The sequence below is a fragment of the Orbicella faveolata genome, unplaced genomic scaffold (genome assembly GCF_042242905.1).
Source record: "Orbicella faveolata isolate gen_17 unplaced genomic scaffold, um_ofav_v1 contig_46, whole genome shotgun sequence".
NCBI lineage: Eukaryota > Metazoa > Cnidaria > Anthozoa > Scleractinia > Merulinidae > Orbicella > Orbicella faveolata.
In genome coordinates this window covers 11,581,449-11,597,500 of record NW_028301576.1, presented here as the reverse complement: position 1 = coordinate 11,597,500, position 16,052 = coordinate 11,581,449, and the positions used below count along the sequence as shown (strand labels likewise).

The 16,052-nt window shown below is 41.2% G+C and overlaps 1 protein-coding gene and 1 long non-coding RNA gene across 2 annotated transcripts; both read right to left on the bottom strand.

The window, feature by feature from the left end:
* Nucleotides 1-1,678: 1,678 nt before the first annotated feature.
* Nucleotides 1,679-14,346, bottom strand: LOC110052564 (uncharacterized). Its single transcript, XR_016203973.1, has 7 exons — nt 14,328-14,346; nt 13,770-13,831; nt 13,440-13,499; nt 3,714-3,784; nt 3,126-3,177; nt 2,610-2,712; nt 1,679-1,905 (listed from the first exon to the last, which is right to left on the bottom strand). It is a non-coding gene; the product is annotated as an uncharacterized LOC110052564 (long non-coding RNA).
* On the bottom strand, nt 7,756-11,281 carry LOC149098379 (uncharacterized). The gene has a single exon (XM_089278603.1). The coding sequence runs from the start codon at nt 9,078-9,080 to the stop codon at nt 8,598-8,600; it is 483 nt and encodes a 160-aa protein (XP_089134729.1). The 5' UTR covers nt 9,081-11,281; the 3' UTR covers nt 7,756-8,597.
* Nucleotides 14,347-16,052: the final 1,706 nt, after the last annotated feature.

Below are 16,052 nucleotides of genomic sequence, written 5' to 3'. Positions count from 1 at the left end.
TAGAAAAACGCCATTCTGTATTTTGAGAGGCCTTTCAAATAAGCGGAAATTATTTTTCGTGTCATATACACTTTAAAACTAAAAAAGCTTAGAAGTATTAGCTTTAACGTTTTTGGAACAGAAGAATTTTGTACGTAAGGCTTCATTTAAAACAGAAATTTATTTAAACTCTCAGGTACAAGTCTTGTTCACCGAAAGTATTTATATGGCTTTCGACGTCAGAAATGTTCTACAATGAAAGCTTGTGCTGAATTTTATTGTCAGCAAATCGCTGAAGAATTCTCTCTACAATTTCCGATATGCATAACTAACCTCGAAAGGTTGATACAGACCAGTTTATTGTTTTATTGGTCCGTCTCCGAGTGCCGAGTGCCTTTGTTCAACCAGCTGCTCGCTTAAATTAGCAAATCTCTCAAGTGGAGGCCCAGCAAAGAACTTGAGCACGAAATTTAGTGACTCACAGGAATAATCTTCTATATCTCCGGAAGAATTATTACATTTTTCCATATTTAAGAAGAAAAATAGGAATCATGTTTTAAAAAGTGTCAACATTGTTCAAAAAAATAGCCGAAAAAAGGTACAAATAACCAAACTGTCATTAGCGTGCAACCCGCGGGCAAATGGATCGAGCGTATTAGCCAATCAGTACGCGCGCTTCGCAAAGGCCATGTTATAATCATTCATTCATTCATTCATTCATTCATTTTCGTTTGTTCATTCCTTTGTTTGCTTGTTTGTTTATCTGATTCTGTTCCGGATGGCTTTCAATTACATCTTGTTAGTAAACCCTAACCTCACTAATGCTTTGTGAAATTACTTCCTCAATCTTCTTGCTGCAAAGAAGCTCATGAAGACGTATTGCGATCTCTCTGATCATATGTAAACAACTCTTCAAGGATCGAAACGATCGTTGTTGCAACGTTTGCTGGGGTAGACTTTCTTTTGTAGGCCAGCCACCTCAGAGATTGCAGACATCGTTGCAGTGGCAAATATATGAGAGAGCCGGGGCTCTCCCGCCCTTGAAGTAAACTTTCGCCCGAAAATATCGCATCGTCCCGACCAGCAGCCCCCACTCCAAAAAGCTTACTTTTTTGTATTCACCTATAGCAAGTAAACATTCAGCTTTTCCACTCACCAAAGTATCAGCATGTAACGTGCCTTTTATCCTGACGAAATTCGTCCCGAAAGGAGCCAAAAATTCGACTCTTGAGGCCTCCAGTTTGAAACTGCACTTGGCAGCCAGGCCGTGTTTATGCGACGTCATTCCGTCCGACCCGAAATTGGTGGGAAGGAGAAAACCCTGCAATTGACTTGGCATTCTTCACCGGCAAGGTCAGCAAAGTGTATTCTTTCCAAGCGATTATTCACTTCACTATTTTCACTGCTATCATTTTCTGAGTTTGAAGCATGTTTGGCTCAAAATAATACGGTTCAAGAGCAGCCATAACCTAGAGTGGTAGTTTAAAGACTTGTCGGAAGCCATTAGGACAAAATCTCTTGGACGGAATGACGTCACGAAAACGCAGCCTGGCTGCTGAGTACTCTTCAAAATGGCGGCAAAGATGTCGAATTTTGGGCTTCTTTGGAGACGAATGGCTAAACCTAGTGGGAGGCTTTTATTAGCGAAGACATAAAATTTTGATTGACCTCCTTTAACAATATGCATATACAACATCTGTTCATATTCAGGTAAGCGATTTTTATTCATCCTTTTCAGCTTAAGTATTGGCAGTTTGTCAGCTAACCCCACCCACAACACTTAGCAGCTAGTCATTGGCGTTTCTTCATTATTGTGCGTCTGCATTTTGTAGAGCATCTCTCTTAGTAAATGTTCCCATCCTTGTCGCTTTCCTTGCAGCGGCCTTTGTTTCTTACGACGATTCCCACACGTTCATAGCAACAGTCCTGATCAGCAAAAAAAAAAGAGGTAATTTTAAAACAACACTTGGTAATAAAAATCAGTTGCATAGATCGGCAAATGTAAGGTTTTCAAGAAAAGAAACGATTTTAGCTTTGTTATCAAGAAAACGCCTATTTTTGCTCAGTTGTACTCAGAATGGATAGCTTCTAAAACGATATAATATCAACAATATCTTTAAGAAAGAGTAGAAATGCCACCTTCTGAGTAATTAAATTAGACTTGATTTTGCTGCTGCCATGTTTCACTTAGCTGCTTGGTTTTGTTAGTATATGGGTACGAATGTAGTGTATGTATGTTGTAATGTAGTGTATATAGATCTACATGTAGCTTAGCTGATTTCTTTTTTCTTTTTTTCTTTTTTTTTTTTTTTGCTGCCATTTACTTGACCATGACGGTGTCCAACCAGAAAGCTCTTGCTTCTTTGCCCACCGTTCACATAGGATATTTATTTACCAAATAAATGCTTTTATGCTCCTCAATAAATTACCTAGTTATTAGTAATAAATCTGTCCTGGCTTTGGTCAACCGACGCAACGAGTGAGAGTTGGACATGCCTTGTAAAAATAATGGGGCATAAATAAATTTTATTTTCATACAGCTTTATATTTTCACATTTTTTTACGATTAATCTTCTTTACTTTAAATGTAAATTGTATCTAAAATTTCCTGTATAGTGTAAATAAAAGACCTGATAGGAAGGGTAATATGGCTTGCTACCACAGCACTGAGACGGCTTTCGAAAAACGCTTCGAGAGCAGCAAACGTGAGTGGAAGGGGTGTAAGAGTTCTTTCTGTAAAAATAAATTAAAAGCAATAGTTTTGACGTGGCGAATGGGCATTTTAGTCTTCTGACGTACACGCAAACGGGTATCCCCACAGGACGGGGCGGCTGGTGCTCTCTCCTGGGTTTATGTTGCAATAAGACAAAGTTAATCATTTTACTCTTATTATATAACCTTGCTCGACTTGACCTATAACTTTACATATTTTGTAAATTGACTAAATCCTTGCGAGAATTGCGCTTTAGTTTGTGATTGGTGGACATACTGTCAATAATTGACAGTTGCTGAAATTGGATAATGTGGAAATTGCCGGTGGGCGTTATGCGAAAAGCTCCGTTCTAATTCCTTCTTCTTCTTCCTAGCGTTTTTCCCCTCTCCAACCACTTCTGCGTGCAGGCTAGAAATGTAAGAATTACACTTACCCACAACATCTGTATTCTACTCCGCCACATGACCAACAGTAAGTCTCAACAACTGCAGGAGAAGAGATAAATGTAAAGATGTAAGGCTAATAAGGTTCCGATTCACCTTAAACTAATGAGCTGTTTAAATTCATCTCATTCATTACAGATTACCTCCTAGCCCACTTCCCGCCCCGCCCCCACGAGGACAATGGCCAATGTAAAATGGGAAATTAGAGGGAAATCCAGGGCGCCCGACACAGCACGAAAGGTCACATCTTTTTTAAATACCTGCTTAAAGCCGATCGACGACAAACATTTCGCCTCAAATCAACGATATCTCAATAAAAGGTTATTGACGAACTCCAGAGGCAAGCAATTATATAAAGCCATTGTATTTAAGTAAGAATACTCAGCCCTTTATGAAACTGGCAAACGAATAAAGAGCCAGTTACTTCCTCCTCTTTCATGAAAGATCAAGGTTTGCAGATCATATTACAGTTCGCTGTACACTTATACTACTTGTCGGAAAGACACCTGCTGGCATATTCCTGTATTGATGATCACCGTCAGGCCGGGAGGGATTGGTTAAAAAACTGTAACACTTACCAAACATAAGAAGCACGGTGGCAGCAAGAATGCGAGAAAACTGAGCCATGATTCCTTTTGAAATCCAAATTCTAAAAAATAAGATAACGCCGATGACCAGCATAGCTTATTAAAAAACAAATCATCTTTAAAAAATAGTAAGTATCTCTGTCTATCAACCCGACCAACCCTCATACCCCCTTTGCCTAGTGTCTTGAGATAAACTTAAGGATGGTGCCTAGTAAATACAAAAGTCGTTACTCCAAAGTAGGACCATATGGAAAAAGAAGATCTTAGCAAGGACTACTGGAACCCACAAAGAAAACTAGGGGGTAGCGACGCATTTGTCCGAGATAATTAGCCTTGAATCTCGAAAAAAAATTGCTGGCGTCAGTATTTTTTCTGAAAAAGAAGGAAAAGATATTTCTTCAGAGATTTCAATTCGCATTTACCTTCAGAAATGCACACACATTTATAAGTAAAGATAATTTAAAAGTCTGCATACGAGTCAAGGGGCCCATCAGGCCGGACTTTATCCGGGTTTCGGCAGCATGAAGCGACTACAAGTATTTCTACTCCGCCCTGGATGGGATGCTAGTCCATCGCAGGGTTACCCCCCAGCATTAAATTCGCCGGTACCCATTTATACACTTGGGTGGAGAGAGTCACTGTGAGAGTAAAGTGTCTTGCCCAAGAACACAACACAATGTCCCGGCCAGGGCTCGAAACCAGACAACTCGATCCGGAGACGAGCACACTAACCATGAGGCCACCGCCCGTCTCCAAACACATTTATAAAAGTCTTTAAACTACATGGCAAATGGTAACATAAAAACCACTCCTGGTATGTTTTTAATTACAAAATCGTAGCAGAGGCTCTCCTCTGGTCTAGACAAAAGACAGTCTAAATAGCTTTTCTTCACAACCAGAAGCTAATCACTTGTTGAATACGCTTGCCACTGCCATTTTATAACATAAAATTTAGGGGTAGCCATGCGTCTTTAAAAGTTAAATGAGTTGTTTTCATCTCTTTTGAAAACTTTTATGGTGCTTGTTACATTTTTTCCTGTCATCTTCCCGGTAAGTCAAACATTTGCGTATCTTGCACTTGTTTAGCGCGCGCACTTCACCATCTGCAGGTACATGTTTAAAGTTGAATTCATCTTTTCATCTTTTTTGAAAACTTTTATGGTGCTTGTTACACTTTTTCCTGTCATCTTCCCGGTAACTCAAACATTTGCGTCTCTTACACTTGTTTAGCGCGCGCACTTCACCATCTGCAGGTATATTTTTAAAGTTGAATTTCTTTTTAATCTCGTCAGTGCCCGTTTAATCTCTTCCTTGGTAATTGTGCCGATGTCAACTCGTATTTTTTGGTTAGTCTGTAGTTCGGGGGCTTCTACAGGTGTGTCCCCGTTGAGTGCTGTTGTAAAGTGACTACGCCATTCTTCAAGTTCAGTATTCAGTTTGGCGAGCATGCTTCCAGTATTGTCTCTAATTGGGCGGTCTATGTTTCTTCTATGGCCACTGCGTTTGCGTGTGATGTTATAGTATCTTTATGTCACCTTTTCCAGCTGCTCCCTCTGCATCTCTGGCCAAGTTGTTAGCATAAGTTCCTTTGTCTATTGGTAACATCTCTTCACTTCTCTGCATTTCTCAGAGTACTTGTCTCTCAGAGTGTTTGTCTCTTCTGCTGCCTAGTCACTGCCTGGTTAAGTTTCTCTTTCTCATCTCGTCTTTCGTCTACTTTGTTCCAGGTATCTGATGTGATCCAGATCTTTCGGAACTAGTTCTACCAAAGACTGTCACATGTATCTACATATGCTTGCTTGATCACCATCCACTTCCTATTTGTTGCTCCATCGGTATGTTGTTCTTGGTCTCCATGGGAATTGTGGTGTCCGTTTTCTTCGTGTTGTTGTTGGTCTTACATCAACTGATAGAGTGCCTCAAATCTATTTTGCAGGACAAGACGGAATTCATCAAGACATTGCGGATCCTTCAGGTTGCTGACATCATATCAATGACCTCCTGATGGGGGTCTCTTGTGAGCTAATAGCTTAATTTTTGCCTCTGCAACAAGCAAGTGATGGTCATATCCTTCGTCCGCCCCTCTTTTGACTTGTACATCTTGGAATGATGACCTCCATCTGGGTGAAATAGCGAAATGATCAATTTGGTTCTTCGCGCATGGGCATGGACTGTCATAATTAAAGGAAATGAACTAGACCTCAGCCCAAATTTCAATTGTTTTTAGTGGTCCCTTTATCTTGGACCGACTTCTCCACAAGTATTGGTGTACATCGCCATCGTTAAGAGCCAGTTTTTCTAGAGGAAACGTCTTCCCGACATCTGCTATCAGGCCAACTCTATGCGCACAGAAGTGGATGAGTAAAGAGGCGAGCTAAGGATGTGTTGCATAACCCGGAATTACACCGTTATTGAGAAAAACGCCATCCTCTCCCTTCCCAGAAGTATCGACACTTTGTTGTCTTCGTTTCAATGCAAAGCACGGCATGATGTGGCAAATACCGTACGACTCCATCGTTACTACTTTGCTCAGGTGCCTCCTCTACAAAGTCTCTCTTTACTTATTATTTGATTGCATTACAATAAGCCTCAGCTTTGTCGGGGTCTCGTTTCAACTTCCTTAAGATGCGTCTGCGTCGTTTCACAGCTTGGCCATAATATTTCCCAATGACTGGTGACCTTTCTTCCACGGAGTTTCACCTCATAGTTTTCCCCATCAAAGTTTAGCCCCTTAGTGACATGGTTGGATTCTCAGCTTTGGTTATGCCCATGGATACCCGTTCCCAGAACCATTTTAAACTTGCAGTGACTTCGCTGTTCTCTAAAATTGTCAGCATTAAAGAGGTGTATCCTGAACTAGATTCTGCGGGTTCCGATCCAGCAACTAGTGACTCAGCAGTTGCCCCTCTCACACATATCCAGCTAATAACGAAAGAGAAGTAGTGATCTGGACCAACAAGGACACCGACTTGCGAAGGTAGAAGTCGTACTAAATTGCGAAGGTAGAAGTCTGCAAAAGTCACCGATCCAAGAGGATTGCAGATGTTAGGTATGGCGAGAGCGTCCACTTAAGAGGCACTTTTAGTGTCTACTTTGATAGGCGAAAGGGCAAATATTACTCTTTGTAATCTCTTAGTCTCACTGTTTTGTCCCCTTTCTCTCCTTACGTTGGGACGCTATTTTAGTTTGTTGGACCTTGAAGCGTGAGGGTTCTGCAAATGCCTTTCGTATGTATGAGCGCTGGTTATCAGGTTCAGATTAGACCCACACAGACACTTCTTGACTTTAAACAAGTAACCTGGCTAACGCAGTTTGTAGAAGACAGGTGTAGCAGGTTTCGTAGCAGCCAATCCACGTAGCTATAAGATAGTTGTGTTTTGATTTTGAGATGATATAAAATGATTTGGAGTCTTTGGTGTGGTTTCTTGGGGCTGACCATATCATCCAATAACTTGCGATGTCGACGGCTGCAATTCGTAGCTGAAACTTTAGAGTGGCGACAGATTTGGGAGAAATGCTTGTGGCTGGTAGGCTTTACCCAATTGCGACGCAGCTTGCTTTCTTTCTTCCTGCCAGAAGGTCATGTTTGGAATAAACGGCTGGTATCTCGTGTAATGCACGGATAAGAGCTATGGAGTCCAGTAAGTGATGCACGTAATGTACGGCTTCAGTTGAAGGTTTCAAGGCCCTCATATTTTTTATCCAAAATCGTTAAGGACGTTTTTCTTGTCTATCGTGGAGGTTTCTTTGCTGCAGTTGGATTTTATCAATGTCCTTCCTCAGAAGTATCGTTGCGTGTTGGTAGTGTGACCACTAAAACAAGTAATCCTCTATCGTGAAGGGATAAGATACCTGTGCTGTGAACTGGGATAATTCTGTCATAATAGTGGTGATTGCGTTAATCTCTACAATAGTCTTTAGAGGACAGGAATACGGTCATTGTATGACAGGGATTAGCTTTCACCTGGAACTTGGTCATAACATTGGTGTGGTCCTTTTTCTGATCGAAGCTTTCAGTCCTCTATTTGCTGATCGTACAGAATGTCGAATTATTTTGGTTTAAAGTAGTCTTCAATGAACAACACATGTTTACTTCAAGACGCCATCTTTCACCAACAAGAATCTTGCACGCAAATGCTACATTATGTCCATAACCCTTAAGCATCTTACTCGCTCACGCTGTGCAACACCTTTCCGGAGGGGGTCACGTTCCAGAAATATCTGGGGGTCTACATTACCAGCTTCCTCAATTGGACCAAGCAAATCTGGAGGTAAAGGAGAAGGCAAACAGGCTTCTTGGAGTACTTCAAAGGAACTTGACATTTTGTTCTCTTGCTATTAAGGAACGGGCTTATTTGAGCCTTGTTCGTCCGGTAGGTGAATACGGATCCGTTGCCAGGTCCCCTTACAAGCCGAAAGACATCAACTGTGTGGAGTCTGTTGAAGGTCGCGTGGCACCTTTTGTAAGCAGTGACCATCGCCGAACCAGCCGTGTCAATGCCATGATATCAAACCTGGGGACCTTGCGTCACGTAGAAGGATCTCTGATTGACAATATTTTTTAAGATCAAGACCGGCAATGTTAGGATACCATTCCCAAATTACGCGAGTCCGAATTTTCCCATAATACGCGAGCTAATATGCAGCATCTAATCCAATTTCAACGTTTTTCGTCTAGCGTTAATACCCATAAGTACTCTTTTTATGTCCGAACTGCCCCAACATCTTCACCCTATCGTCCGAGAGTATAAAATCTGGGTAAACGAACAGATTATGAGAAGACTGACCAAAGATCTACAGTGATGTTATGACACTGCGTCATCTCAAGCTAAGCCTAGATTCTCTCTAACTTCGAGGGATGGTCTTATAATTCACTTAGGCCTGGTCGCAAGAATAGGTGATACAGTGGGTACTGGAATGTCTCCTTTTGTAGAGGGAATGTCCTTTCGAACAGGTGTTGCAGCTTTGTCCAATGCGGAAACTTGGTACGCTATTGTGGTGTCGAGGTGCCGATACTGCCTCGATGACTTTTCCTGACAGCTGAAGGTCCTTGACGAAAACGTCTGTACCCGGTTCAGTTAAAGGCAAGGGCTTGGCCTTGTGCCTGATGTTGAACACTATTTCCTGCTTCAACTTGCTCATGCTCTCTCGTGCAGGCATGTTTTCTAAGTCAGGCCACTGTGGGTTCAGCTGGGTATGAAATGCTGGAACACTGTTCCTTATCTGCCCTCCCATCAGTAACTGGGCAGGAGAGAACTTGCATGCTAGTGCTGTTGATCTGTTGGCTAGTAATGCTTTAGCAGGGTCTCTTTCCTTTGTCAGAAGATTCTTCACTAACTCCTCGCTCAACTTCTCCATTTATTTGGGAAAATCTAGATTACTTGTGGTATGCCTGAATCCCCGTTCCTTAGCAAAATAGGAAAATTCTGCACAGTCGAAGTGAGATCGCACTTGGTCTGAAATCCCTTGAAAGACAAAGATCGACTGCTCTAATAAACCCACTTGACCATGTAATCCTCTGCATAGCTACTACTCCCACGTGTCTTGGGATGTAATCTATAGTCGATGTCTTTCAGCTTGAAGAGGACGGTGGCTATGACTTGCCAGGGACGGTGTCGAGATAAGCGGTTCGGGCTTGTTGTCCCTTTGTAGAGTTCAAACTTTGTACTGTTGCACCAGATCCTGGATTTCTCTGCTGACTCTTGTCCACCACTTTAGCCCGCTTGCGCTATTAAGTGCTTTCTTGGTGCCCTTCATGGATCTTATCCAGTATCTCAAGGCGTATGGAAGAAGGAATTACAATCCTGGATACCTTGAGCAGAGTGTTGACCCCTTCTTGACCAGTAGGGTTTAATAGCATCGTTTAATGAATACTTCTCAGGCCATCCTTCACAGCAGTACACTTTGATCTGTCTACAGACAGGGGTTCTCCTCCTGTGCTTCCATGATCTGCTGTAGTCTCGCGTCTGAGGCAAGCAGTGATGAGGTCACGCTTCTGATGTGTGCATTCATTTCTTCAACGTCAGTTGTTGACTTCACTGTTTAGCTTCGGGCTTGGAGTCTTGAAAGCGCATCGGCTATGGACATCTTCTTTCTTGGAACATGGTTGAGCTCTTTAAAGTGGAATCTCATCCATCGCATTCTAAATCTTTCGATCCTCGGCGAAAGTTGGTCCACTGTACGAGTACTCAGGAGTGGCACTAGAAGTTTATGGTCTGTTTCTGCAGAGATCGATGTTCCCACGATGTCCTCCCAGGATCGTTCGCATGCCCATGTGAGTACTAAAACGTTTTTTTTTTTTCGATTTGTGCGTATCTGGTTTCAGTGGGAGCCATCACTCTCAATATGAATGAGACGGGTCACCAGGAGTTGTCAGGTTAGAGTTTGAAAAAATGGCCTAGGCCAAAGGAAGAAGCGTAAGCTGCCACTTTGGTCTCCTTGTTCGGATCGTACAGCTCCTATACTGGAGATTTCATATCCTAAAATGCTTCTGTTACTCGGTCACTTCCCCATGTCCATTGGTTCACTTTGTGAAAGAAGGTCTCTGATACTTCTTGTGTCTTCAGCGAGGTGCTCAGAAAACTTGCTTAGTTGGCTCACCATGTCAAGAAATTTTCTCACTTCTTTTATGTTCTGAGGTGGCGGTAGGTCAGCAATTACTTGCAGCTTTTCAAGATCCGCCTCAATTCCACTGAAGCTAATGACGTGTCGAAGAAACTGTCACGTCTGCCCCAACCAGACGCTTGAGTACTGCTTCTAACCTTTGATTACGTTCATTTTGGTCTTTGCCATGGACTAAAATGTTATCTTTATTGCACTCCACGCCGTCTAATCCTTCGAGATCTGACTTATATTCTTCTGGAATTTCTTTGAACCAGAGCTGATTCCTAAGGACAACACGTTGAAATAGAAACGGCCCCATGGAGTAATGAATGCTGTCAATGGTCTTGATTCCCACGCTAGCTTCATCTGCCAAAATCCCGTCAAGTTTACAGAACACTCTTGAACCTACTAATCTGCCGAGAGTTGTGTGTACTGCTGGAAGCGGGTGGTTCTCTCCCTTGACTTACTCGCTTAGCTTGCTAAGATCCGCACAGACTCCGAATATCGCTTTTGGGCGTCACCACCATGGGAGCGCACCAATCAGTGCGTTGGTAAACTCTGAATACGACATGAGTAGCGTGGTGGTCCCGCTGAGCTGATGGAGCTGTTTACAGACTGTGAAACAGGCTAGCTGGAATTACTGTTACATAAGCGCTGGTATCCAATTTAAATTCTGCTAGCGGTCCATTGATTGAGACTTAAACTTTCCATGAATCCCTTGTACTTCCTTGGACAGGAGATAGTTCAGTGAGTTCAAGCACGAAGAGCTCTTCTTCATCGTGTCTTCCAGGAAAATTCACTTCAGCCACTCTCTTGTCTGATTGAGATCTGCAGGCCTTTGTCCAATGTCGCACTTTGGAACACTTGTTAGATTTTGATTTCCTGGCAGGACATTATGTCCTTGGGTGTGATTGACCCAGGCACCTTGACCATTGTGCTTCAGGAGTCTTCCCACTTTTAGGCTTGGGGTTTTTTTTTTTGCTTCTTCATATCTTCTTTAGAATCCTTTCCCTTTCCTTTGGATAAACAGTCCACATGAGCTGGTGGTGGGTCGGATTTGGCTTCTTGTAGAAATGTTTGCTGCCTCTTAACTGTCTCCGACTGCCTGGATTTTGTAATATCTTTCTCTAAAGTCAACTTAGAATCCAGTTGCACTTGTTCAGAGAGCTTTTTGTCTTTTATCCTTACTACGATTCCATCTCGCATGAGATCGTCTCTTAGTGTTCCAAATTCGCAGTATTCAGCAAGACAATACAAATCTGTTATGAAATTATCTACTGACTCACCAACTTGTTGACTTCTTAGGTTGAACTTCGCTCTTTCAAATATTACATTTCTCTTTACCACGAAATGAACTTCAAACGCCCTTTACTGCTTCGCTTCTTCAGTCGTTGGTCTGAATGAAACTACGATGCCGTCAGTCAGTTCACTTCCATCCTTTTGGTCGAGTCCAGTCGCTTTTCGAAATCGTTCGAAACGCTTGATCCAGCGGGACTATTCTTCGGATTTAAAGTGGAATTTTTCAGTTGGTGGAGCTCGGTAACTCGCTATGGGTATCTGTTGAACCGTGGACTGCTGTGCAGGGCGGCGACTTGTGGGCGCCAGCTTTGTTGGGCTCTTCAACTACTTGTGGTTGTTCAGCTTGAATTCCGGCTTCGTTTGGAGCTTGGTCTCCCTTATTTACGTTTTTTTTCTGATTCTTCTTCGGTTTAAAGGCTATTGGGAATTTCCCCGCTGTCGCCATGTCGAGTTATTTGGGTTTAAACTAGTCTTCAGCGAACGACACCTGTTTACTTCGAGAAACCATCTTAAATAACCAACATCAGCATCTTACACGTAACTAACTTAAACACTTCAGGTAAGCTAGCACAACACAGGGTACCCCCTGTTACACCACGGCCAGGTCTTTCTGTAGGGTCATTACGGCAGTTGTAACATTCTTCTCCAATAGCTGAGCGTTGGTGACCTATGATGTGGATGTTATCTCCTTATCTTAAACACCGCCATGGATTTTTGTCTGACCTTCTGCTTCCTCCTCTGCTGTAGCTCCCTTGGTGTGGCTCTAGTTCCCTGATTTTCCTCCTTTATATTAAATACTTTTCTCCTCGCCAACTACTTGGTTAATGTGGGGAAGGTTACTCGTTGAGAGACTTCAAACCTGGGTGCCATTTCCTTTGCTCTTGTGAAGGTTAATTCATTTCCTGGGCAATACGTTCTCTTTTGAGCACTTCAGAGTAGACGCCGAAGACTTCTGCGTTGGGCACAAGTCTGTATAGAGAATCGTGTAGGTACCTGAACCTCTGGAAAAGTAGTCTTGCAACAATTTCCAGCCATTATGAGCGCGTTTATCATGTTTAAGATATGCAGATAACTACTGACCCTTTATCAAGCTCCTTTACAGTCTTCGTATACGAATCTTGTCCAGTGTTACCGTGTTTCCGATCCTTCTGTTGTTTGTCTGTTAGCGGTCAGGTGTTGAATGGATTCAGACTAGAGTCACCTCACCACACATGTTTCCACTTCTGATCGCTTTCTCATATTTGCACGATTATAAAATATTCGATATTACCGCTAAAAGAATGGTCGAAAAACCGGCAACAATTTAAAATTTGAAACATGCCCTTCTTTCTCTTGCTAAACCATCAAAACAAATGCAAGAATCCAGGGAACAAAAGTATTTCAAAATCAGTCTAGGGCGGATGATTGTTTAAACTGGTACGCTACTGTCTCATCTGCTACTGAATTGAATTTGATGAAATCGGACCACATTTTATCTTCAACCATGGTACTTCAAAACAAACTAAGCGTAGTCCAATTTAATTTTCAAATTCATAATTATCAGTTCTGTTATCTCGCTGCACTTGATAAAAAATGTTATATGTGAATTTATTTTTTTGTTATTCTCGCCGAAGATAACGGTAGCGTGTGGTCTTAAATAAACCAACTAATGCGTTCAAGACAGAAACGGGAATTCAAACTTACTTAAGTTATTTTACGTGCCTGTGGGTGTCAACAATTGCGGTTAGGTATTCTGTTACTGTTGGCGACTTTTTCCAACGTTCCTCATCGAAACAGTACAGCTCATTAATCTTGGCTAAGATATCTTACGCTTACCTTTATGTGACCCAAGGCTTGCGCGATTATCTGTGAGAAAAAACGTCGAAATGACACAACCTGAAAACAGAAAATAGAAATGTTGAATTTTTAGTAAGAGATAACCATAACTAAGAAGAATTCAATGTGGTTATTTTACAGTCGAAAGATTGAATCATGAGTTAATAAACAATAAACAAATTTCTTTTGTCTTCTTCCGCGATGGACTAATATCAAATCGCGGTTTCAATTTTAGTCATCATGATTATATCGAAACGATTGGGGATGCGAAAAATACTAAATATTAAATAACAGAATCGCAAGCTACCCATAAACTTATTTGATACTTACTTGTCGCCGATCAAACCGTAATGGAAAAGAATTGTTCTACGTTATCAAGACCAATGTTTTGTCTGTGTGGCGAACAAGAACAGAACAAGTTTCTAAAACAAAAGTCATTAAATTCTAATTTTTATGCTAACAGGCAACGCTATTTCCTGGAGCAGTTTGTTTAATCGTCGATTTGTCCAATGGAATGAAGTGTTCCACTCTCGTTTTGTTTTGTTTACCACGGTTTGCTCTCTCACTTGAGAAAAATGACTCTCTGGTTCCACTGAGTAATAAAATATTGAGTAACAAAATGTCGAGCCCGCTTTTATTGCAAAAAGCAGTTAATTTTCATGAGTTTTTGACAAAATATTTATCCCATTAAAGTTTCCGGCACAAAATTACAATTTCAAATTTTGTGATACATTTATCCCTCAATCATTTCATACTAAAACACAAAAGATAGATTCAACTGATTATAAATAATGATGTGAGTTTTCTCAAACGATCATCTAAATGTGAGAGATAATCGTTCTCCAAACTGAGCCTTAACCCGTAGAATTTGCCTTTGATTATACTTACTTATAGGAAGTCTATTTATACTGTCATTATGGTGAAAGTGATGATTTTGAAAACATCTCAAGGAACAAATTGTACATGAATATGCATTTAATACTGATTAGCAAGCACGAGAAACGTGTTCGTTTTCCCTTTTCGTTTTGATTTTGACGACAAGCTGTCGCTCTCTTCTCAAGTTGTCAAGCAAGACACTGCCACGAGGTGGTATTTAGTGCTTCAGGGCGCTTGTGTATGTAGCTCGTGTAGATGTCAAGATGTTTCCATTCTTGGCGACCATTATGAAGTCGACAGTTGAATTTGATTGTGAATAATTATTTAAATTATGTCAGTGAGCCGGCGGCTGAGTGGATCGTAAACAGTCCGTATTTGTCTGCATGTTTTGTGGTGTAGCATATAAACCAGTCGATAAGAAAACTGGGTCGTCTGGTAATTAACCTGAAATCAAAAACGCCTGATCGCATGTTAGTCGTTTGTCAGCATGTCGTTTTATAATTGACATCACGACCATAATTGCATTTTTGTATTATAGTGCATTAAACACCACACGTAAGGTTGTTTCTTTTCATACGTGGCAGCTTCACAGTCTTAATTATATCTTTGCTGTCACAGAGTGATTAACATTTTAGATAAGAGCAAACAGACCGTGAATAAGGTGTTTGTTTCCTTCTTAAATTCGAGGAAATTATACACTTTAAAAGTGTGTTAAGAATTATTGATACCAACTTAAATAATGAAAAAACAAACGAGTACAAAACGCCATGACAACTCTACCGTTTGAGGAACTAGTTTATCGAGCAGTTCTTTTGCCAGGTGCTGTTTAAGGCGAAGAAAACCGTGGTGAGCGAGCAGTTTGTTTGCAATCCGGTACCGTTTACTCTGTTATAAACTGTCATGCCCCGTCCACACTACGCCGGAGAATTTTCAAAACGCAACAATAACCGGTCATTTTGAAATTGTTGTTGAGGAAAAATAGGTCAGGGACTCACATGATAATAGTGACGACATCGTTTTCGAAAAGCTCCGTTGTCAAAATGTTTTGCGTCCACACAAAAATGAAAACCTTGCGCTTTTCAAATTCAGCCTTTGGTTTCAATTCAAGAGCGTTTTCGAAAAGCTCCGTTTTCGTGACGGATTAGTGCGGACGGTAGATCTAATCGTAAAAATAAAGCTGCGTTTTCAAATTTCTCCGCTGGCGAACCGGTATACATGTCAAATAGATTGAACTGAGTCGGTGCACTTTTGTTATTGATTGGACCGTTCACACCTAAAATGCGTAGGATACGAGATGATAAATAACAAGCGAGTAGAAACGACGCGCCGAGTTTGTTATTTAACAAATTTACATCAGTTTTTTTATGCGTCTGTCCTCTTATTGATGATAATTGCATCATAACTTCGTCAAAGTGGTTCCGCTGTACACTTTGACAATGTTATGACGAAGTTTATCATCAATATGAGGAAAAACGCATAAAAAACTGACGTCAAGTTGTTTTTTACAATAACAAGACACCAAAATGGTCAAATGCTGAGAATAAATGAGGGGAAAAGACGCCGTAAACTTGCTGTAGACAAAGATAAGTGAATTTTATTTAAAATGACGCGAGCATTGTCAATAGGTTTTGTTGCTTTTTGATTGGCTACTAAAAAAGTCCGTAAAACCTCATTGGTTAAAAAGTTGACAGTTTGACAGCTGAAAGTTGAACTTGAAAGCTTGCATAAATTAAACTT

Excerpts from the sequence above, each read along its gene's own strand:
- LOC149098379 (XM_089278603.1), bottom strand. The coding sequence starts at position 9,080 with ATGGAGAAGTTGAGCGAGGAGTTAGTGAAGAATCTTCTGACAAAGGAA.